Source organism: Sturnira hondurensis, unplaced genomic scaffold (genome assembly GCF_014824575.4).
Source record: "Sturnira hondurensis isolate 20B ecotype Veracruz unplaced genomic scaffold, ASM1482457v3 Scaffold0002638, whole genome shotgun sequence".
In the NCBI taxonomy this organism is placed as follows: Eukaryota; Metazoa; Chordata; class Mammalia; order Chiroptera; family Phyllostomidae; genus Sturnira; species Sturnira hondurensis.
Window position 1 is genome coordinate 11,077,169 of NW_028075269.1, and position 24,050 is coordinate 11,101,218.

Below are 24,050 nucleotides of genomic sequence, written 5' to 3' on the forward strand. Positions count from 1 at the left end.
GGAGAGGTCACAGCTGGGGGACAAGGTCGAAAGCTAGTCGGAGCAGAGGTGAACTGGGACCAGCTGCTGACTTTGAGAGGGCAGAAGGACGCACAGGGTGAGTGCGCAGTGGCTCTCCAGGTGCAAACGGTATGGTGGGAGGGCAGGGCCTCCAGCTGCCCTTTGCCCATGAAAGGTTGAGTGAGCAGCTCCGGGACGCAGTGGTTGAGGGTGGGGCTGCCAGGTGACAGGTGGGCAAATCTGGATGCCCAAGGACAGACTGACACCAGAGGGTGTCTGGGCAGAGGGAGAAATCGGGCCCAGTGTGCCTGGCACCAGGAGATCCTAGAACCAGCCTCCACCCAGCAGGGTCCTGGTATGTCCACAGGCCCTGGCTGCACAGATGGCCCTGGAAGCACTTGCTCCCAGCCTTTCTCAGCCCCGGATGCCTAGAGGCAGAGCCCTGGCCCAGAGCGGGCTGGGCACGCTCAGCAGCCGTCCCCACCCCCGCCTCACACACGGGAGGTGATGTAGACGGAGTGCACACGCTCGGCCAGGGCGTTCTGCAGGTCCTGCAGTGGGTCCAGGCCCTGCACTTTGCTGCTGCGGCCGTAGATGAGCTGCCGGAAGGAGTCCTGCTCAAGCAGCGCCTTCATGTGCTTGAGGAAGAAGCCCTCACAGAACAGGGCCAGTTCTGGGGCGTTGTGGATCTGTGGGGGCAAGGGGAAGGGGTGAGACCCTCAGCCTGGCACAGCCCCACCCACCTCCAACACCACCCAGGGGCCAGGGTGGGGGGTGCAGGCCCTGCCTCTGCAGCTGCCTCGACCTCCCCCTCCGTGGAAGTCCTTCCCTAAGCACTTCTCAGGATGGGCCAATCGGGGTTCACATCCCAGCTCTGCCCCCAGGAGCGTTGCCAACGTCTTATTCCTGGCCCTGCTATCTTGTCCTGTGTCCCATGGGGGATGGTGTGTTGAATGGCAGTTGTCCCCACTGGACTGGAAGCGCCTCACGGAGGACAGGGACTGCCCACTGCTTGGTGTCCTGAATCCAGGACCAGGCCCAGCACCTGGGTGTTCACGTGGTGGGTGCTCAGTAACTTGAATTCACCAGGCACTGAGTGCCTGCTCTGGACACCAGGTTCCTAGGCCAAGGTCTCTGCATTGCTCCCTTAGAGCTGATGTTCTAGTTTTGGGGGAGGTGGAGAAGCCAAGGTAACCGCAGGAGGTGGTTAGCACTGTGAGGATACAGGAGCAGGCGAAAGGGTGGGGTGGCAGGTGACTGGGAGGCCCCAGAGGCCTGGGGAAGTCAGCTGGTCTTGTGAGCAGCCGGGAAGCAGCCTTCCCGGGGAGGGGGCGGCCCTCAGGAGAGTGCCGGAGAAGGAACAAGCTGAGGAAGAGACAGGCTGCGTGGCCAGGTGAAGGGGGCACCGGATGCGTGCAGGGTCCAAGGGGCCTGGTAAAGCATGATAAGGGGTGGAGTTTATTTAGTTTGCAGGCCGTGGAAAAGCTCTGGAAGGTTGAAAGAGAGGAGTGACGTGGTTCTGACACTTTGCAGAGAGGCCCGTGGATCACAGGGTGAAAGCCAGGAGGCGGGGCTGGGCGGCCGGCAGTCAGCTGAGAGAATGGTGGCTGGGGCCGGTGGGAGCGGTGCAGACGAGGGAATGAGAGTCAGTCGGCCTGCTTGTGAGAGCTTTTCTTTAAAAAAGTCCAATGTAACTGAGCCAGAGCAGCCGGGCAGGTGACCATGCCCTTTGCTGAGAGGGAGGAAGAGGAACGAACAGGTTGAGGAGACCAAGTAGGCACCCGTGGAATGGAAGCGACTGAGAGGCTCAGCCACTTGCCCCAGGTCTCAGCGGGTGCCAAGCTGCACGTGGCCCTGCTGGGCATCAGGGACCTCAGGTTAGAGGGAGCTCCTGACCCTCCCTCAGCGCCTTATATGCCCTTCAAAACTGCCCCCCCAGCCACACTTCCCACCCTGGCTGGGGCTGAGTGCGAGGCCGGGGTGGCTGGCGGGCGTCTGGGGCCTCACCTTGGCGTACTTGTAGGTGCTCACGGCGCTCTCCACGCTGAGGGTCTGGGAGCACAGGATCTCGCAGTGCCTCTGCAGGGCGTCCAGCTGGAACAGGCTGGCCGCCGAAAGCAGCTGTGGGGAGGCCAGGGGTAAGTGGCCCTGGCGTGCAGAGCAGAAACCCCTCCTCCTCCCAGCCCCAGGGCCTGCCCACATCAGCGAGACAAGTGTGATGGCTTTGATTTATTTCTGTGCTTACACCAACTACTATTTGCTGGGACACCAGGTGGCACAGCACGGGTGACAGATGCTAGCTGGGATTCTGGACCCTAGGAGGTCTTCAGTGGGAAGCTACAGGCTTTGTCTGCGTGACTGTCTAGCCAGGTGCCCGGGCAGCAGCAGGTCTCTTTCCTGAGCTGTGGGAGGGGTGCAGGGGGCTCAGCCGCCCTCTGGCCCCCGGGCCTGCCACCCCGACTGGGGCGACCCTTTCTGACCCCGGGGTGTGGCCCAGGGGGTCAGGCTGCACGGGTGCAGAGTCCCTACTCTCTCAGACGGCCCTTCCTGTCACACAGAAAAAGGACCCTCAAGCAGGGAACCAGGAGGTCCTCAGAGGCCGCCTTCCTCCCCACATCTCTCAAAATGCCGACAAAGGGGTTGAGAGCTGGCAGATGTCCCAGGCGAGAGGGACACAAGCATGGGGTGAATGGCGAGACCCGGATGGGTGGACGCTGGCCCTACAGGTGCCCCGGAGCCTCACCTCCAGGAGGTCGGTGGTAGGGATGTCCATGGATTCCGTCCCACCGTGGTACAGATACTGCATCATTAGCTGCGGGGGAAGGGGCCGCGTGTGAGTGCTGGAGGGACCGCCATGCCCAGGCCCTCCCCCGGCCCCTGGAGCACCACTCCAGCCACCCCCCGTGGGCCAGCCCGGCCCTCTGTCTCTCTGCCAGCTGTGCCTGCGGGTCCTCCGACCCCTGCGCAACCGAGACCCAAGTGTTTGTGTGTCCCGACTTCCTGTGAGTATGACCAGTCTCCTTCCATGGGGTGGTTCCTCCCAAGGTTCAGGACGGCCCGTGAGCCCAGCAGGGAAGAGTCCGTCCACAGCTGGGCAACTGAGGCCCAAGGAGGGACACTGACCCCCACAGCAGAGCCGCCCAGTGCAGCAGGCATGGTGCTGATCGTTCCTCCTTTCACCTAAATTCCAACCATGGGGCTGGGGGGTGGGGGGCAGGGCTCTGAGGCGACCCCAGCCTCGCTGGCCACACCCTCAGAAGCTGGCCTCAGCTTCCAGGCTGTGCTGGGTGGGACTCCACATGGGGGTGAGAGCTGACACCCTCTTGGATTGGCTCCCTTGGGAAGAAAGCACAGAGTGCCGGGGTCTGGCCAGAGGTCACCTGGCTGGCTGGCCCAGCCCTATCCGGGGCTCTTGGGATCGGAGGGCCCTAGGATATCAGATGAGGTGGCCCAGGAGCGGGGAACTACATTCAGGTCTGCTGAGGTCCGAGCTGCAAACTCTGCCCACACGCTGTCTGGGGAGGGTCCCAGTTGGAAGGAGGACGATGTCCCTGGCTGGCTGTGGAAACAGCCCCGGCAAGGAACTGGCAAGTGTGTAAGTGAACACGGCCACAGCTGGCTCTGTTGGGAGGGGCCCTGGAGGGTCCGGGGACAGAGCCCAACCCCTGGGGAGAGGAGCAGGGAGGTGGTCTGGCTGGCCTCGCTGCAGCCCAGGGCCAGTCCCAGGAGACCTTAGTCCCTCAGGACGGGAGAGCTGGGCTCCCACAGGCCTCTGGTGATCTTACCATTACACCTGTGTGCCGGTTCCTCCCCTACCCCAACCCCTCAGCATGCTGGGACCAGCAGGAGAGCTGTGGACTATCAGGGCAAATCTCCTGGCCCCCAGGGATGGGAATGGAGCAGGTGGGCAGGTGAAGTCTCCCAGGATTCTTTGCTAAAAGGTGGCAGGGCAGCCCTTAGGCAAGAGGGGGCCTGGGGTGTGGGCTGGGAGACAGGCAGCCTCCCACTGCAGCTGCAGAGCTGGGTTTGGCAAGGCTCAGCCATCTGTGGTGCCCTGGGGTCACTTGAATGCAGGATCCACAGAAGTCAGAGCAGAATTGCTCCCTTGGACACTTGGGAGGGAGCTGGGGGGCCGGCAGGCAGGGGTGGATTAACCTTGCACAGCCTGGCACTCCCCAGGGAGGACGTGGGTCACCGCCTCCCAAAGCGGGCGGCCTTTTGGGCGGTGGGGAGGGGGGGAGGGCGGGTGTGGGTGGGGCTGCTCTCGGAAAGAGCAGCCTGCAGAGTTTCCATTAGGCAACCTGTGATGCTCTCCAAAGCTTAGAGATTGGAAGAGCGGGCCTTGACCCTCCACAGCCAGCGTGGATCATCGTGGCTCTTTCTGCCTGGCCAGCATGGCTGGGTCTGGTGCCCAGGAGGATGAAAGCGGCTGACACCAGTGTGGCTCAGCCTTGTGCGCACCGCCCACCCAGGAGGGCTGGGGTGGGGCCCGAGGTTCTGCATTTCCAACACTCTTGGGCCACATCTGTGCTGCGGGAGCTCGCCAAAGTGTGTGCCTGTCCTCACCCGTCGGTCGGTTTGCCCAGAGCCCCTCGCCCAGGGCTGAAGCTCAGGAAGTGGGAGACAGGCTCTGAGGCGACAACCAGCCCCACCGTGGAAGGGCTGCCTGCGCTGGGGAGGACCCGGATGCCCGACCTGACCGCTGATTTGGCACAACACGGGGCAGTCGGGTGGGGTGGGAGATCATGACTGACTCACAGCTGCCCCCAACCAGGGCAGGCTCCTGGGGGAGAAGGGGCTGCCCGCTTTGGGGAAGACACCAAGACCCACACACCTGAAAAATGTGGTACTTCATGTCGCTGATCTCGATGGTCTTGCTGCTGTCACCGTCTTGTTCTGATTTGTTGGTCATCAGTGTCTTGAACCTGGAGCAAGGGGACAAAACCAGGCAGGGCTTGACCACGACTTAGCCCATCACCACGCGGTGGTGGCGCCACCTGCCACCCGACCTGCCACGGGGAAATGGTGTTTCAGAAATTACTGCCATGCTCCCGGAACAGTTCTCAGTGAGGGACGTTGTACACTGCCCTGGGCTGACAGCCGGGCCCAGCCCTGCTCCACCCCCACCGCACCCCTTCTGAGTGACCGTGACCCCTGTGGCCGGACGACTGACTCTTCATCCCAGAATACTGGTTTTGGGGACATCAAAGGCAGTGGCTTGGCCAGAAAGGAGATGAGCTCAGTGCTCCTGGGAACTCTGGTGCCCTCCCTTCTGCTTCCCCGCCCCTCGGTGGTCCCATGCCCCCTGTGGGGTGTGTGGGGGTGGCTGGCAGGGCTCTACGGCTGGGTGAGGTGCTGCCCGGGGAGGGGCAGAGGCTGTGTGTCTGTCACCTGGGTGCTGGCACCTACCGGTTAGAAGCGGTCACCAGCAGGACTTTATGTGCATAAAACAGCCTTCCTTCCACCAGGAAGGTCACGTCCGACATCTCCTTGTTGTTCAGAAAGTGGGGATCTGTACCAAAAGGCAAGCAAGAATGGGAAGTGACTGAGGAGCCTGCCTCTGGGGGTGGGACGCAAAGGCGAAGAGCAGGGAAACTGAGGCCAGGACCTTGGCACCTGGCAGGGGGAAGGAGAACAGAGAGCGGGGAGGGGTCCGGAAAGCCCATGAGGCAGGTGGCTGGGGGGGGGGGGGGGGGGGGCGGNGGGGGGGGGGGGGGGGGACAGGCCTTCACCTAGTCTGGCCGGCAGGGTCTTCTGGATCTCGGGGATGCTGGGGATGGGGCTGCTGCCGTAGCAGTGCGTGAAGATGGCCGCCAGCTGCTGGATGATGGAGTCGTTCTGTGGGGGACAGGCAGAGAGAGGCCAGTGAGCCCGCCTGCTGCGGGCTGTGGCCTGTTCACAGCGGGAGCTGTGTCGGAGAGATTTCGCACGCTTGGCCGGGAGTAAAAGCGGCTGCTGTCCTTTGTCCCTCCTGGATCTGCTTGGCAGGAGATGCCCATCCCTTCCCCACCGACCCCCCAGATTACTGTTTTGGCCAGGCTCCAGCCCTGACAAGTCCACGGCCTCTGCAGCCAGGCGGCGGGAGTCTGGGTGTGGGGAAGGCGTCCACCTGTGTGCCTGGGAGTGCCTGTGTCACCGGTCTGTGTGCGTGTGGGGGGAGGGTGTCCTGTGTCGGTTCTGCAGTCTGGGCCAGGGCTGCAGGTTCTGGAGCACAGCGTTCTTGGCCTGCCCAGCGACACTCACCTTGCTGGCCTTGAGGATGGTGAACATGAGCTGCAAGCCCTCCGTCACTAGCTCCTCGTTGTACTCGTCCTCCTTGATGGCGCTGAAGTCCCGCAGGAGGCTCTGCACCACCGAGTACCGCGACTGGGAGAAGGAGGTCCTCAGGGACTCGATCCAAACGTGCAGCTTCCAGGGGACGCCTGGGCGGGGCCGGGCCAGAAGGGCAGGCGGTCATCCCCTCAGCCGAGCGTTCCCGCACGACCCCTTCTCCTGTGGGCTCCTTGGGATGAGCCAGAGAGCACCCCTCCCGACCCGGCCTGAGTCCGCACCACACTCCAGCACTGAGTCCCCTCCCAGTGTGGCCATGCAAGGAAAGCGTCCATTCTCCCTGACAGGTCAGAGGGCATTCCAGGTCCTCACCACATGGGGTGGAGGGCCAGTTGCAGCCCCAGTGCAGGGAGTCCTGGGGCCACGCTGGCTGGCCCCACTGCTTGCTGGGCCTGGGTGTGCTTACTGGGGAGGACTCCTTAATTGTAAGTAGGACATACCGGTCCCACACCTGTCTGGAAGCCCGAGATGAACCCTGTCCTATCACACAGGGCTTTGCCCAGCGCCTGGGTCGCTGGTCTGTTGGTGGCCCATCACTACTGCTTACCAGCTCTCTGGAGTGTGTCAGTGGGTCCACAGAGCAATTTAGACCCACTTTCTCAAGGTCATGACAAAAACCAGGACTCTTCCTGGTAATGACAGAGACAGTGGTCTCCCTCCGCAACTGGGGGATGAAAAAGGACCCACTGCAAGTGGCTTGAGCACCCTCGGCTCACTGACCGCGGGCGGGAGGGATGCCCCCTTTCACGGTGACAGACTCGGAGGCCCAGTTGCTGCAGGAAGGCAGCGCGGCCTCCTGCTCTCTTAACCCAGTGCCAGGGGTCCGTGCACCATGGCCCCCGTGACAGGAACGGTACTGCCTGCCTGCACTACGTACCCACAGCACGCTGGTGCCAGGCCCTGTGCCCTGCCCTCACACCCTCAGGTGAGGATCATCAGTGGCACAGCTGGGGCCTCCCCAAGGAGAGAACTCCACAGACTGGCAAACCCAGGGGGTCAGTGGGGCTGGCCAAGGCACAGGAGAGCACCTCATCCACCAGAAAGGGTGGTTCCTAGAACTATAGATGCTCGTGGCGCCACACAGCCCAGGACCGTGACCAGGCAGGGGCCATAACTCTCTGACCAGGGAGAGGGAGGGTCTGAGGTTCAGGGCATCTCCACCACCAGGCCTGGGTAGACCAAGCCCCGCCCTGCGCTCGGCTGCCCCGTGGCGTGTCTGCCCCCTGGGCCGCATCCTCGCTGGCCTGCTGAAGAGCAGCAGGACACATGGCCATGAGCGTACGTGCGTGTGCGCATGTGTGTGTGTGCATGCACGCCCTGTGGCTCACCCAGTGCCCTGAGCTCCATGGTGATGTCCACATAGCCGTGTTCGGCGCTGTAGTACATGGCCTCCTGCAGGGCCTTTGTGCGGGTCCGGCTCAGCCGCACAGGCCCCTCGCTGCCGCTGCCCTGGCTGGACGTGTCGCTCTCCTCCACGCCCTCGGCCAGGATCTCTTCCAGGGACAGCACGTCTGCTTTGGCCTGCTGTGGCTGCGTCAGGAGCTTCCTCAGGACGTTCCTGTGGGCCGAGGGACGGGGGGGCGATGCCTGAGGCCCCAGCCATGGACGGTGTCTGTGGCCAGGACGGCCTGCTCTGGGACAGCTGCGGGCACAGACTGCTCCTCGCCTTCCCCACCTGGGCTGGCTGGGCCAGGGACACCCGAGCCAGGCCAGCAAGCATCCAGCTTCACGCAGCACATGCCTCTCCTGACTGCCTTCCATGCATAAGAACGTGAAGATGAATGTTATACAGAACACGTTCATATATGTGACTGTGTAGAAAGTCAGACTTGATGGAGTTTGTTCCCATCCATAGACTATCGCGCTGAACGTGTGAGAGCCCGTGCATATCTCCCTTTGCGGGTGATGGATGCAACTTCCGGCCGCCCTAGACAGGGGTGCTGACCCAGGGCTTCTGGCTCCCAGCCCCAGGCTTGTTTGTTGCATCCCATGGCCTAGGACTCCGGGGTGGCTGCAGCATGGGCAGGCCCGAAGGTCACCTGGGCGCTGACCCTCCTGCCAGCAGCCCCACCCAGCCCCCTACTCTGTGGAGGAGGCCAGGCTGGGCCAGGTGGCCAAGCTCAGGGCCCAGAGACCTCGAAGCACTCTGGGGAGGGGCCCACAGCAAGGGCAAAGTCTGGCCTTGAGAACAGAGTTTGGAACGAGAAGTAGGTGTCCACCTGCCCTTCTCTGCCTTCTAATAACCTCCTTTCTGTCTCCCTCTGCTCCCCCGGAGCTGCCTAATGGCTCCAGTCTCAGCCTGCTGCTGCCCGTCACACCCCTGGGCGGGCCTGGCCCCTGCAAGCCAGGCCTACCATCTGCTCCCAGAGCGGGATGTGATTTCCCACAGAGCCGCCGGGAGCCTCTCTGAGGCTGCGCCATATGCTGTGTGGAGGCCTCTGGAGCTGCTGGGGCTCTGGAGAACCACCACCAAGCGTGGAAGGGACGTGGCCTGAGGCAGCCACCGCAGTTGCAGGGCAGAGTCTTCATGGAAACCAGAGGTCTTGCCCTGGGTGTGCGTCGGGAGCCCTGGGTCTGCCAGGCACTGGCTGGGGGGCCTAAGTGGCTCACCACCCAGCGTCTCTGGGACCCCCAGCTTCTGGGGCCCCCGTGCTGGTTGGGGACCTGGACCTCCTTTGTGTCAGACCCCCACATCGCAGGGGCAGGGACCCCAGTGGGTACCTGTGGCCGTGGGCGGCCGAGTGGCTGAAGCAGTTCATGTCCTCATGGAGGGAGGAGGCCATGCCGTTGGCCTCGAGCATGCTGAGGAGAGGGTCAGCACCCCGGCTGAGCAGCAGGCTGACCAACTCGTAGTTCCCTAAAACACAAGGTGGACCGAGGCGGACTGAGGATGTTCCCACCACCCACTTCTGTGCTGCTCTGCTGGGTTTGCCTGGGCACCAGGCGCGGCAGCAATGCTGGGGGGTGGGACCAGGGCCCCCCAGGGGCCCAGAGGGGGTTTCAAGGCTCACTCCTAGGGTCCACACGTGTTCACGGCTAAGCCAAACGTCTAGCTCCAGGCCCAGCTGGGGTGGGTGACACAGTGCGGAGGAGAGTGGGGGACCCTTGCTGGGGCGGGCAGCCCCGCACCTACCTGCCGCAGAGGCGAGCTGCAGGGGCGTCTCCGCGTAGCTGTCCTCACCGCTGTTCACAGCTGAGCCCTCCACGTGGGCTCCAGCATCCAGCAGCAGCTGTCGGGGCACAGGAAGGACGTGCAGGTGTGGTGGGGTGAGTGTATCAGGCTCCCCCAGGCAGCCGAGGCGCCAGAACCTTAGAATGCCAAGTGACCCTCAGCGCTCTAAGTTTCTAGAATCTTCACCTCCACTTGTGGCCTTGGACCGAGCCCTAAGCTGGGGGTTGGGGGGCTCTGAACTATTTCTGGCATGACCTTCCTAAGATCCCATGCAGGTGAGCAAAGCAGAAATTCTGCCTCCCCTCCCCAGTCTACTGGGGGCAACTGAGGCTCTGGGGGCAGCAGAGGTGGTGGGGAAGGCATAGGTGTTACAGAGAGCTGAGTGCAAATGCAGGTCTCCAGGCCAGTGAGTTACCGCAACTCCCTGAGCCTCAGTCTTCCTCATCTGGAAAATGGGGAGAGGCCTGCCTGTGGCTTTGTTGGGGAGTCAGTGAAATGGTGCCCCCTCTCCACAGGGGCTCAATAACCAGTGGCCTCTAGGGTGCCCACCAGAGGTCCAGCAAGCTGCCCAAGGCTGGGAAGCAGTGGGGCTGAGGTACGGCCTTGCTGTCTAGGACACTGGGGGGCCCCTCCCCATCCTGCAAGGGCAGGGACTCCTGGGGCAGGGTGAGCAGATGCCAAGCAGTTCCAGCTGGGCCGGGCCCGCTTGCCTTGGGGCGGGGGTGGCATCTGCACTGCTCCACCAGGTGACTTTCAGCTGTCTTGCCTTTCCTGACTGGCTTCTCTGGAGGGAGCCACCTGCCAATCTTGCCAGGTTTCTGGAGACCAAACCCTCCTCAGAACCTGTGCTGGGCAGTCTCGGGGAACCCCTGCCTGCCTCTCACCTGGAGGCCAGGTGTGGGGGGCAGGCTGCCCTGTGAGCCTCCACTCTAGCATGTGGAGGGCCAGGCCTGCTGTCAGCTGGAGACTGTCATCAGAAACCAGTCGCAGTGCCACCACCCGAGCCAGCACACCAAGGTGGTACAGGTGCAGGGCTGCCTGTCCGGATGAAACTGGGCACTGGACCAGGCGAGTCTGGGGCACACCCCTGCAGGCCAGTCTGGGCTAGGCTGGCATTTCACTCAGGTCCCTAGGAGGGCAGGAACCCCAAAGCAGGAAGAATGCGTCAGCCAGCCTGGTAACTGCCACTTACTGAGTCCCTGCTAAGGCCCGGCTGGGATGACAGTGATGAATAAGCCAGACGGGGCCCCTGTCCTTAGAGGACTCTCTAGCGGACAGCAAGGGCATTATATAAACTCCTGGGAAGGAGTGTCAGATCCGTAGGCCCTAGTGGCCTGAGAAGCAAAGGAGTCTGGGAGTCCAGTGGCAGCATGGCTGGCGCCCCAGCTGGGGCTGGGTGCTGCTCTGCCCACACCTTCCACTTCCAGGCAAGAGCCCACGCCAGTCACAGGGATCGTGGCCAAGCTGGCCGACAGTGTGGCTTGGCTCACCAGGTGAGCCGCGCCAATCTGCGTCTTCCCCCAGGAGCAGGGAGAGTGGCACTGAGCCCACTGATGGAAAGAGGCAGACCTGGAAGGTCACCCACCACGCCACAGAGGCCACTCTGTGGGAGCCCACGAGGGAGCGGAAACAGCAAAGGGTCAGAAAGATGCTGGCAGAGAGAAAACGGAGCCGGGCGGGTCTCTCCCCCGCTGACCAGGCACTTCGGAAGTACTTCCCGTAGCTCAGATCTGGGGCAATGGCTCACTCAGTTGAGGCTGGGGCTGTGCTTGGGGATGACCCACCCTGCAAGCAGAGGGTGCACCGCACACACGGCTGGCAGCAGCTTACCTGAACCACAGATATGTGGCCGTGCAGCACGGCGAACGTCAGCGAGGTCCAGTGCCGGCTGTCAGGGTGAACGGAGGGGTGTCTGGGGGAGCTGCTTGGGACCTGGAAAACACCACAAACGACCGGTGTTTCCTGGGTGACATTCCTGGGCAGGGCACACGGGCACCTGAGTGAGCTGAGCAGGTACCATGCAGGGATGGTGACAAGGAATCAATTCAGGTGCTTTCCACACTTGATTGGTAATGTCTGCCCAGAACACTGTGTGGACAAGGCTCAAAAGGATGTTCAATTAGTGATGCCTGTCTTGGGCAGAGAGGGCGCACTTCATGCTTCAGAGGAAGGCAGAGTTGGAGGCGTCTGGGGATGGCAGTGATGGGTGGGGATTAGGCTGGTAAAGGTAAAGGTGCTGCAGTGACAGAATCATGGCCATTCTCCGCTCAATTCCTGCCCCAGTGCAGCCCCTCTCAGAAAGCCCAAATCTTTGCTCACTGTGATCTCCATGCATCTTGGATTCCCAGTCCTCTGAGACTCCTCCACCCCGTGTTCTAACCACTGCGCCCAGCGTAGTGGTTAGAACGCACAGCACAGCTGGTGGAGCCCCTGGGGGGTTCTCTTGCTGGGTGAGGGGCCAGGACGCAGCTCTCTGGGGCCCACGCACCTGGATGTCCAAGTTCGCTCCAGCATCAATCAGCATCTGGACCATCGCTTCGTCCCCGGCGGCACAGGCGTACATCAATGGCGTCATACCCTGCATGGACCAAAGGCAGATGCTAAATGCTCTGGAAACAGAACATGATGGCACATACTCCACAGGCCTCGGCCCCACAAAGCACAGGTCCCAGCGTCCAGCTTGCCCTGCTGCTCAGCCGGAGCAATCCTGTGCCTTGGATTGGAACAGCCTGCCTCCCCTAGGCCCACTGGACATGTGACACCTGCTGGATGGGTAGGGGACATTTCCGTGAGCACTGCAGGGCACCAGACAGGTGGGGAGCACAAGCCCTGTAGCCAGACTCAGGTGCAAGGCCACCCCTGCCACGGAGAGCTGTAAACATCGTATACAAGTTACTTGTACCTCGAGGTGCCTCAGTTTCTTCATCTTTAGAATGGGAATAACCACAGCATCCCCCATATGGGACTGTGGTAAATGGTACGCGTCACCATGTAGAAAGTGCCGAGCGCAGCGTACGCTTACCTGGACCGGCCTGAGTGAGTAAGTAACACCATCACTGCTGCTACATTAAACTGCCAGCTCCCCCCACCCCACCCCTGGGGCCTGTGCACGTCAATCACTGTGGGAAGGTATTCACATGCATCATCTCACTTAATCACCCTAAGACCCCCGAGTAGCAGGGTTCTATTATTATCCCCAGATGAGGAGCAGAGAGGGGCATTAACTTGCCCACCACCGATGAGCGAGAGAAGGACTCGGACCCCAAACCCAGGTCCACCCTTCGAAGTGTCTCACGGGGGATGGAGGGCCGTTTCGCTGCAACATCTCATGCTGCTGAGAAGTTCAGAGCTCTTCCGAAAGCTGAGGCCCAGTTCCTCCCTGAGTCGAGGCAGGTCGTTAACNCCCACCCCTGGGGCCTGTGCATGTCAATCACTGTGGGAAGGTATTCACATGCATCATCTCACTTAATCACCCTAAGACCCCCCGAGTAGCAGGGTTCTATTATTATCCCCAGATGAGGAGCAGAGAGGGGCACTAACTTGCCCACCACCGATGAGCGAGAGGACTCAGACCCCAAACCCAGGTCCACCCTTCGAAGTGTCTCACGGGGGATGGAGGGCCGTTTCGCTGCAACATCTCATGCTGCTGAGAAGTTCAGAGCTCTTCCGAAAGCTGAGGCCCAGTTCCTCCCTGCGTCGAGGCAGGTCGTTAACAGGGCTGCCTCCTGGCCAGGAGTCCCTCTCTGGGGCCAGCAACAGTGAAGGCAGGGGTGGAAAGTGTTATTCCACAGCTGGATCCTGGCAGGCGCTCATCTGGAGCCCTGCGCTGTTATTTATTAGGTTATTTGTGTGCAGACAAGATCTCCTTACCTCATAAACCCTTGCCTCACGCCCAGAGATAAAGAAGTGGCCGGAGATTAATCGCGGGCGAGAGGGCTGCTTACCCACAGGCCCCTGGGCAGGCACCCAGGCTGCGCTTGGCTTTGTTTCCTCCCGCCCTGCACAAGCCTGGCCTTTTTCTCCGCACATCGGTACGCGATTTGGAGTCTAAAGCAGGCTAGGAGCCTCGCAAGGAGAAACCACTTTTTTTGTGTGCTGGGCTCATTCCCACATCAGGGCCATAAAGAGACTAAACTGAAAGACCCGAGAACAGACTTCAGGGATAACCATCGTCGTCATCACATGGGCAGCAAGACCCAGAATGAACGTTTATTATGCGCTCAGTGTGTGTCAGAGGCCCAGTCTCGCAGCGGCCCAGTGGGGCAGGTGCTACTGTGCCCTGCATTGGAGGCGAGGAGGCTGCGGCTCAGAGATGCCGAGCAGCTGATCCGAGATGCCACGGCCGTGATGTGGCAGTTAAAACCCAGGTGCGGCTGAAGCCACAGGCCTCACGAGGAACACAGCTCCCCCTGGAGGAGAGCGCCCACAGAGCCCTGGAACCTGCAAGCTGACGTCCCCCTACAATAGGCAAGGTGTGACCCTGGGTGTGAGCCAACCTCTCAGAGCGCAGAGCTGAGCTGCTCTCAGGTTTGGGACAGAAAGGGCTGTGCCACCAACTCTGGGAATCATGAAAGCCCCTGGGTGCGGCTGGCGGAGCCCTCAGAACGCACCTGGTCATCCATGGTGTTCACCCCGTCTGGGCCCAGGGCCTCGGTGGCCTGGCTGATGAGGTCCGTCCGGCCGCAGTTGAGCATGCGGAAACCCAGGTCCTGGCTGAACTTCTCGGTAGCCGCTCGGGCATCCAGCCTCCGGAAGGAACTGAAACAGCATTCGGGCCTGCGCAGAAAGGACTCAGGTGTGAATGGGCGTGCCTGGGAGTGCACGAGTCCTCCTAGGACACGCTCCTCAGGGACACGTGACTCGGTGTGCTAGGCAGGCGTGTGGCTCGCAGACAGGGCAGGTGGGAAGGACTGGGAATCACTGTCTGGTCTACAGGGATCATCTTTGTCATGCTCAGGGACGCAAAGAACACACTTCTGTTGTTCTATAAACATGTTTAGAAGTCCTCTGAGCTCTTGGTATCTGCCGACTGCCTGGAAGCAAAGTCCTCTCCAAAATGGTCTATGACGGGAACTGCCCAAGGAGGAAGCCCGGGCCTGGGCTTGGGCCACAGAATGTGGTTGAATACTTTTTAAAAAGATTTTATTTATTTATTTTTAGAGAGAGGGGAAGGGAGGGAGAAAGTGAGGAAGAGGAATGTTGATGTGTGGGAGAAACATCCATCGGTTGCCTCTTGTAGGCATCTGGACTGGGGATCAAATCCACAACTCAGGCATGTGCCCCGACCAGGAATCGAACCAGTGACATTTTCTTTTATAGGACAACCCCAACCACCTGAGCCACACAGGTCAGGACTGGGTGAATACTTTTGGCAGAGAGAGGGCCACACTCGGACCACAGAATGGTGGTTGTGGCCAAGTTCCAGTTCTGAGCTTCACATTCTCTCCCCTCAAGGCTCTTTGGTGAGGCCCTGAAGCATTGAAGGAATGGTGGAGAGCAGCCCAGAATCCCACTGCAGTCAAGCATCCTACCAAGAAAATGCGCAGAAACCGCCCCCTCCACCCCAGCAGGGGTCTACAGAAGGCACCACAGGCTCCCAGTAGGCAGCTGCAGTCTGGAGCCAGAGTGTTGAAAGTTTGTGCCCCAGAATGAGATTCAGTCATTTGCCATGAACACAGAGGAGGTCATAGCTGGGGTTTGGGCAGGTGGAAAACAAAAAACCAAAAAAGTCGCAAGGCTCTCACAGGCCAAGGACGGCCAGAGGAAGCTTCTCTGGAACTCCTGCAGGAGACCCATCTACCTGAGGCACATCGGGAAGGGAATTAAGAGCCTGGGCTTGGGGCCGCATGGACCCAGGTTCAAACTGGAGCATGGCCACTTTGCTGTGTGTCCAAGGGCAAATCACCGTTCCTCCCTGACCCTCCGTCTCTCCATCAGTAACACAATGTGAGCATCACCTTCCCTTCCTACTCTGAAGTTGTCACAGGGACCAAGACGCCGCTGCACATAGAAGGAAAGGGCTCAGCACAGCGCCTGCGCTAGGAAGAGAGGGGAGGACCTGCTCCCGGGGCCCCCACCCCAGTGTCCGAGACTCAGACTGTGAGCGCTCTCCTGCCCAGGCCCAAATGTGTCTGCTGAGCACCTGACCGCAGCTGCAGAAGACGCATCCAGGAAGCAGCCACGGTCCAGAATGATGGCTCTAACAGGCTTGGCCTGCACAGAGGATGCCCCTGGAGCCGCTTGAACGTGCTGCCGTCCCTGCTCGCTGCCTCCTCCCAGCCCCCAGGAGATGGAGGGACAGGGGGTAGCCAGGGGCTGGCATGGACGCAGGGGGCCCCCCTGCCTCACTCTCCCCAGTTCCTTACTTGAGCTGCCGGGGCTCACAGTCCAGGCCAGGCAGCAGCAGCCGGGCCGCCTGCCGGATGTCGCCGCTGTCCACAGTGAGGCTGCGGCGGTGCTCAGCATAGGTGATGGCCACGCGCATCCACTCCATCAGCGGGGGCAGCAGCATGAAGGGCCTGCGAGGCAGCAGACAGAGAGGGTCAAGCCCGAGTGGGGTGTCCCCAGAGGGAAGAGGGGACCCCCTCAGCAGGTACTCTCGGGGAATGGCCGAGGGACTAGTCACCCTGTAACCCCCCAGGCTGTGAGGTGCTCCGGGGACCTGACCCTGCTCCTCACAGAAACGCCAGCATGTCCCATTCCACAGAAGCTGTCATGGGTCAGAAGGAACTCTTACAGTGGGCCAGGAAGCCGAGGGGGTGGCCAGTGAAAGAAGGGGCTGAAGGGGACTCCTGCCCGCCCAAAGAATTCAGGCGGGGCTGGCCTCTCTGCAGAGGGGGGACACTGCCCCTTGCGTAAGGGGCACACAGGAGCACCAGACAGACCCGGTGGCAGCTGCGCTCCTTCCTCACCACAGACAAACGCCTGGAGCCTGTTTCCTTCACCTGTGAGACAGGTTAACACCCACTCTGGGGTCTCTCACGCGGCAGAGTGAGACGCCCGCTATGTGGGCATCATCAATAGTCATTCCTTCCTCAAACGGCACCTGGCCGGAGGTGGGCCCCGCCTCACTTCCGGTGGCAGGCCGGGGTTGCCCCACAGGAGGAACGGTCAAGGTGCCTGTGTAGCATCCAGATCCTCTGGCTGCAGCGTGGGGCACTAGGCAGGCCCCATCAAAGCCTCTGAGCTGCCAACTCGGGCATCGTTCGCAAGGGATCCTATCATGTCACCGGGGGGTACCAGTCACGAGGAATGTGATGAGTGTCCCCTGGGGTTGAGCAATACACTGGCCCTGCCACTCTGGGCCCCACCTTCTCCCTTCCCCAGACCCGTCCACCCTCACCCCACTCAGTCTTTGTTCCACCAGGAGAGGTAGGCTTTGCCCAGTACCGAGGAGCGGTTTCCTCTCACCTTCCACAGGACAAGGCCACCCAGAGCCCTGCCTGTGGGGGCTGTTCTCTCCAACGACAGCCCAAGACTTGGCCTCTGCTCCTCGTGTGCTCCTTGCCCGCCAACGCCCACCTTCCACTCTCCCTCTCAAACCCAGCCAGGGGCTGGCAGCCCGGCAACCTGCACGCCCCACTCCCTCTGGCACCGCCAGCGGTTCCCTCCATGTGCCGGGAGGTTCTCTCCCCTGGAAAAGGGCCACCCGTGTGGCTCCAGCTCCTACGGAAATCGGCTGCAGGGGGTCACCTGCTGCCCTCAGGTCGCAGAGCTCAGGCCTCCGAAAGCAGCGGTCACTTCAACGTTTTAAAAGCTTCTCTCTAAGGGCAAAGGCAGTTTTTACTTATTTGTTTAAACAAAATAATCGGTTGGCATCTGGAAGGTAGCTCATTTGGAAGTTGTGTTGATGTTCTGATTCTGTCACTTCAGAAACCAGGTCTGGGTCTGAGTCACTGAACCGGTGCACTGAGTGTGCTGTCGGTGTGGCGAGGAAGAGGCCATCAGCCGGGAGGGCCTGGCCGGGCTTGGCCGTCGAGGACGCCCAGAGCCTTCCCCCAGCCTATTTTCCAGCCCGACTCTTGCTTTTCACCAGGACACACCAGACCACGGGGTACTCAGGGTTCCCAAGCCCACCCTAAATGTTCCCACCTCCTTGTGAGTGTGAACTCATGCCGGTCCAGATGTTATTTACCCTTCAAGGCTCGGTTCTGGAAACCTCCCCTGATCTCCTCTCTCCAAAGAAAATCATCTCTTCCAGCTCCAAGATCCCTTACCACTCTCTCTCTCTGTCTCCTAGCAATGAATGTGTCTCCTCCTGACTGGACTCTCCCACCTCAGGAAAAACCCTTCCTCGGCTCCGCTCTCTGCCACACATGGCCAGTGGGGCCCGGACACAGCACGCTCTCAGCACACACTTGCCGAGTGCTGAAAGTGTGGCTGAACATCAGCAACTCAGTACAGTGCGTCCAAGTTTTCAGTTCTGGACCAAGTTCTGGACACGTTCGGTGTTATCTGTTTCTGCCCAGAAAAGAACAGCATGCACTTTTCAAGGGCACGGCGCTCATTCGGTAGAGTTCATGGGGAGCCAGGCACCCACGCGAGCACTTGTGGAGTCTGGAAGGGACCAGCAGTCCATTTGTGAATCACCCCTGTTCACCAGCTTGCAAATGCCCATCTGAACTGTCCCCAAATACTTCTAGGTTTACAGTTCTTGCAGGACAGTGCTAGCAGGCAAACTCAAAGACACACTTCGATGTAACAGTCCTTTCTGTCCAAGGGGACGGTTTCATTAAACCACCAGCACCGGAGAATGGAGTGTCAACACAAAGAGAGTTTGCAGGTTTGTCAGCCGCTCTTTTGCATGGTGGCCGACAGCCAAGACAAAGCCCCCAGTGCAGCCACTGAAGCTCGAAGTGGCATCTCCCAGCTGCACTCGGGGAAACCCAAGTGGGAACTTGGGAAATGACGAAGTCTAATCAGACGGTGTCATGATTCACTGTTTTGTGCCCCTTAAAGACTCGGCACATGAAGAAAACTCCGCATCAATAACCTCAGAGGGCAGATACTGGGGACTGGCTCCGCTGGCCTCTATTTCACTGTGTTTTTAGGAGACATGCTTTCAATAGTTGAAAACTACTGACACTCCCCAGGCTCCTTTGCAGCTGGGATTCTGGATGCAAAACTGGTTTCCCCATGAACGTGTTGCTGCATGAGATCTGGTCAAGAACGATGAAGCAGAGAGAGACCACCTTCAGCCCCTCTTTGCCTGTTTCTGCTATGCCAGGCCACGAAACACGAGGTGGTTTACTTATTCTCTTTCCTAGAGTATATTCCGGTGTCTGTTTCCCACCCTCCCGGGTACTCCAGAGGCAGTGGAGGCACTGCTGAGGGACAGTGAAGACTTCAACCCTGAATCGGAGGGGCTGTTTCAGAGGGAGCAGTACCCACCCCACCCCCTGCCCATAGACAGGTTCTGTATTGTCCTTGAAGTCACTCCTAGAGGTCCAGCCTGGAACTTCCACCTTGAGCTGTTCCCAGGATTCTACTGGTGCCTGATTCCCTGCATTGAATCCCTTCCTGCTTAAAATGCCTCAGGTGGCTTCTGTTTCCTGAGCTGAGCACTGATGAACAGTCTTGGCATACGGACAGCCTCCAGGGTCAAGGTCGTTTCTCTGCTGTTGGGGTGGTGGCTGGTGCCCACCTGCCCACAAACAAGGCCCTACCTGCCCCAAACTGACCTGTCTTGGCCTTTCCATTTGGCCTACCCACCTCTGAGGCCTGTGGACCATTGGATGGTAAAATGACAAGCAATTCACGGGTTTTCTCAGCGACATCCTGCCCTTGGCCTGTGTGTTCCTGGTTACTATTTCCTTTCTGGTAATATCGTCTAGCCCACTGGGGATGCTAAGAAGAGCTCGTCTTCTTTACTGGATGTTCTGGAAAATCCCTATAAAAAGTCCCCAGGGCCGCAGCTGTGTCTGAACTCCGGGGTGAAAGGGCTCCAGAGGGGCAGCGCTCAGAAGGACTGATGTTTGCATCGTCCCCAGCATCTCTCTGCTTGTCCCCCCCCCCCCAAGAAAAAGGCTGTTTGCCCCTCCTGCCTTCTTCCCCTAGGATGCACTTGGCCAAAGCGTTTCAGTGCCAGAGTGCACAGGCCAACGAGAGCCAAGAGCGGGGCAGGGAGGGAGTGGGGCGGGGCTGGAGGAGCCCCCTTTGTTCTGCCCTCTGGCCCCAAGCGTCCCCTCTGCTGGGTCTGCTACCCCCAAACAGCGTTCTCGGACCTCTGGCCTCAGGACCCCCTTTGTACTCTCACGGACGACTGAGGTGCCCCCAAGAGCTTTTGTCTGTGTGTGTTCTACTGATGCTTTACTGTTTCAGAAACTGAAACTGAGAAAGTGGTAAAACATCTGAATACACAAGCTTGCATCCCACCAGCCGTCAGAGTGACACGGGACATAACTGCATGTCACCGAGCTTCTGGAAAACTCTCCTGGACCCTCGTAAGAAGATGAGAGTGAAAGGCAGGTAACACATCCCAATGAAAATAAGTTTGGCCCCGTGAACTTCTGGAACGCCTCTGGGACCCCAGGCCCCACTTGGGGGGCTGCTGCCTCAGACGGATGTGGCCGATCCCTAAGACAAGGCTGCCCTTGGGCTGGCAGGCGGCAGTGGGTGTGGGGCTGGGATTCTGGCCCTGCTGGTCCACGGTCTGGCCAATGCTGGAAGGCCGCGTGGTCTGCACCCACACTCCTGGCCTGGGATCTGAGGGTCTGGCACGTCTTCTCCGCAGCGTCCTCACTGGGGGACAGTCCTGGTGTCCTGGGAGCACCTGAATTGGCTCTGTAACCTCGGGCAGGTCACCACTCTCCGTGGGCCTGCTTTTCTATTAAACAAGGGGTAGTTTAAGTCAGCGCTTCTGGACACTTTCCTTCACAAGGCCCCCTTTTGCTGTTATTTCACGGCCTCTGCACGACGGGAGCTATATCTACTGTACCGTGACCAGGGCTCTGGAGGGAGGCTGCTGGGTTGGAACCCAGTGTATCGGCAGTGAGTCAGACTGGGGCGCTGTGCACGCTACCTGGCCTCTCGGCCCCAGGTCCCCAGCAGCAAAGTGGGCACGACGACCTCACAAGGATCCCTCACAAGAAGCACGTATGTGAAGTGCTTCGCAGAGCGTTTGGCTCATGGTGACGTTCTCCATAAAGGTTAACTATTATTTTTATTTTAGTATCTGTTGATAGAGAAAATATATAAGAGCAAAAAAAATTAAACGAATAAAAGGCTATAGGACTCTGGTTCTATTAAACTGCCTCAGCTGCAGCCTTCTTTAGGTCCAGCCAACTCTGTCCCCAGCGAGCATAAACACAGAAAGCTTGCAAAAGCCTGCCGGCAAGCTGCCCACCATCCCTCCCGTAGAACAGAGAAAACAAATGTGGTGTTGAATGTGATCTGGAAGTCCTCGCTGGTGGTGCAGGCACTTGGCCTTGGCCTTCGAGAACCGTGCGCGGCGGAAGGATGGACGACAAGGACCACAGACCTAGGGGCCATGGGTCATGGACATATGAGGCGCTGGTGGGGGTGGGCTAAAATTACCCAGAGGGGCCTGCACCCCCTGCTCGCACCAAGTCCTACCCGTGGCCTAACCTATGAAACCCCACACACTTCCGTGCAAACATCCTGCCAGCCCCTGCTATGACAAACAAAGCCACTTACAAGGGTCATCGGCTGGTAGCATTCGCCTTTGGGTATTTAAGGAAACAACCATTGTCATGGCGCAGTGGGGGGAATGCAGAAAATGCACAGATGGAAAAGGACCTTTTCCATGAAGAGGATGAGAAGAGGAAACAGAGACCCCCGGAGGCCGGCTCCCTCGCCTGAGGTCACAGAGCCAGCTCAGCAGCCACGTGGAGACCAGACCCACGTGCTATGACTCAGTTTCTCTTCGTCCCTCTTTAAATTAACCACAGAGATAAGCCTGAGCACATCAGGCCAGTGGCCTCGCAAGGCCCTTCAACAGCACCAGGTCTGCAAAAGCCATTTTCCCTGTTAAAAAAATGAAGGAGAGTAAACTTCTTAAGGCCTTGGTTTTAAGAGGTCCCTGCAGCCTGGAAAAAAAAATAAACCCTGCCCCACTCAGCAAGCATATGATTTATTGGGATTACAGTCCTGTAAGCGGTGTCTTAACGACAGAACAGGAAACGCCTCCAGTTTCCAGCTCAAAGGAGGTTCTGTTCTTCCTCGGGGTGGGCAGGGGCCTCTGGGAAACGAGTCAGGTTGGCAGATGGGCCACTCAAGCCCCAGGCAGGAGCAGGCCTCGTGCCTCTGTCCCCAACCGGCAGGCGTGTCCCCTCTGTGCCCACCCACAAGGAACCGGGTATGAGTATTCAGGCAGACCCCGGATGTGCCCACTGGCTGGGCAGGGCCATGAGACCTGGCCAAGCTCAGCCCTGAGAAAACTGTTCGTGGTTTCTTCCACCCTTGTCTCGGGAAGCACAGAGGGCTCGGGTGAGCGCCTGGCTCCCCGGGCTGGGTGGGTTTGGGGTGGTGTAGAGAGCGATGCGGAAATCTCGTTAGGGAGCCAGCCTTCGGTGCTGAAGGCTGGCTCCCTGAAGGCTGGCTCCCTAAAGAGATTTCCGCATCGCTCTCTAAGCCCAGCCCGGCCGGAGCTCTGAGCACACTTACTGTAGGAGAGGAATCCCACAGGGACCAGCCAGATGGCTGCAGATGACGATCAAAGGAGGGGGCAGCTGGAATGTCTCCCACCCTCAGCCCTAAATTCTTTCAATGACTCTGCCCCACCTCTGGTGGGCGCCACTGCAAGACCGAGCGACAGGGGGGACTTCCCCGTGCGGGCACCCTTCTCACGGGTCTGCTGGGAGCGAGCGGCTCCCACACCCCTCCCCGCTGTGGTATCTGGGCGGGGCTGGTGTGCATGGAACCTGCAAAGACTCAGCACTGCCTCCCATCCAGGAACAGCTCCACAGGCAGAGATCTTTCTGGGAGGGTCAAGGTCAGCTCTGCCGTGCAGCTCTGAGGTCCTCACCACGATTTCTAGAGAGCCACCGTGGCCTGACACCAAGCCACCTCGTCCACAGAGAGTAACACCAACGCCATCCGCTGAAGTCAGACTGTACGGTCCCCTAGCACAAAGGAGGCCATTCTAGTCCAGTTCACATCTTGGACTAATTATTTTTCTAGAGCTGCTTGGTAAACCAGAATGGTTTGGCTCAGCGTGGAGTGGGAGCTGGGCAGGCACCTTTCTCTGACCCCCCAGGCCCACCCTCTCTGGCCTGGGCACAGCCTCAGAACCTGCAGCTACCTAACGCCAGGCACAATCTCCTGTTGGGGACAGGCGACTCCTGTTAGAGGCAGAGCTTAGGGCTGTGGGTGGGGGGGGGATACACTTTCCGTATTAAACTGCATCTGGTACAGATTAGGGGCACTGAATGAAGCTCCACGTGTCCACACACGCATATGGGTATAAATTTAGAATGCAACCAAGTCGTGATTAGCTGTGTGTGATTTCCCTGCCTGTTCTCGGGGCGGGGGCAGGGCAGGGTCGCCCTTCAGGCCCCAGTGGAACCCAAAAGCGAGCACTGGAAAGGGAGGTCGACTGTGTGTGACATTGGGACATCCTGGACTGGCTCCCGGCGCCTCTAGGAACAACAGAGGGACACGGGCCACGACCACGTACAGAGCGTCTGCCCAGCACCTGGCCCTGTTTTAAGTCTCTTTTAGTGTTTAATCTACGGCCTCATTGAGTCCTCATGTCTGTCTATTCTACAAAGCAGACACTGCTATTGTCCCCACCTTACACATGGGGAGACTGAGGCTGGAGGGGCGCGGAACCTGCCCCAGGTCTTGCATCTAGAAAGGGGCCAGGCTGGGAGGCGATCTCGGGCAGCTCCCGGAGAGCACGCTCCGCTCCACGGAGTCAGGCAGCCCTGGCCTCCCGGCTTCCAGACCCCGCCTCCTCGCCGGCATCTCAGGGATGGTGGGTATCAGGCACAGTAACCATATAATTTGTCACCCACACGGGGCCTCTTTTGAGAGGGAAACGGCCTGCTATCACCAACAACGTCAGGACGGCAGGTGTAAGCCAGGGCTGTGCCAGGCAAACGGGACATTGGCTGCCCTGGGGTTTGGGTGCCCAGAGCCTCTGCGTGGCACCCCCCCCCCCGTGCCCACCCCGCAGCGGGAGGCCCGCCCGCCCACCCTGAAGTAGGTCTCCTTGTTCCCTGCAGCACTGCAGTCTCAGCACCTCGCCCATGTGGTCATTACTTTATTTGCCTGGCCTTTCTCCTGCTTCCTCCTCTGGACTGTGATTTCCCCACGGGCAGAGACCATGGCGCTCACTGTCGTTTCCCACCCCTCGGCACGGGAGCCCGCGTGGGAAACCCACTCCTTGAATTTTTGAAGGCCGGGCTCACGTCTCATGCCTGGGGGCCAGGCCCTCTGCCGCCCACTCGGTTTCAGGGTCTGCTCTCACTCCAAAATGCTCTAAGTCGGGCAAACGAGCTCAGGCAATGGGGAACTCCTTTGTCTTCCATTCTTTCTAAAGATTTCATTTATTTTTACTTTGAGAGAAAGGGGAGGAGAAGGAGAA

General features: G+C 59.8%; 1 protein-coding gene across 1 annotated transcript in view; it reads right to left on the minus strand.

Annotated features, from left to right (window-relative positions):
* Positions 1-406: 406 nt before the first annotated feature.
* Positions 407-24,050, minus strand: part of ABTB2 (ankyrin repeat and BTB domain containing 2) — a 168,197-nt gene continuing 144,553 nt past the window's right edge. The window contains exons 4-17 of the mRNA XM_037040487.1: positions 15,868-16,020; positions 14,113-14,278; positions 11,991-12,080; positions 11,333-11,434; positions 9,464-9,560; positions 9,052-9,187; positions 7,659-7,888; positions 6,244-6,422; positions 5,733-5,838; positions 5,410-5,512; positions 4,835-4,925; positions 2,744-2,812; positions 2,008-2,121; positions 407-689 (exon numbers count right to left, since the gene is read on the minus strand). Of these exons, the coding sequence (XP_036896382.1) occupies positions 492-689; positions 2,008-2,121; positions 2,744-2,812; positions 4,835-4,925; positions 5,410-5,512; positions 5,733-5,838; positions 6,244-6,422; positions 7,659-7,888; positions 9,052-9,187; positions 9,464-9,560; positions 11,333-11,434; positions 11,991-12,080; positions 14,113-14,278; positions 15,868-16,020 (1,834 nt within the window). The 3' untranslated portion in view covers positions 407-491. The remainder of the gene's footprint in view (positions 690-2,007; positions 2,122-2,743; positions 2,813-4,834; positions 4,926-5,409; positions 5,513-5,732; positions 5,839-6,243; positions 6,423-7,658; positions 7,889-9,051; positions 9,188-9,463; positions 9,561-11,332; positions 11,435-11,990; positions 12,081-14,112; positions 14,279-15,867; positions 16,021-24,050) is intronic.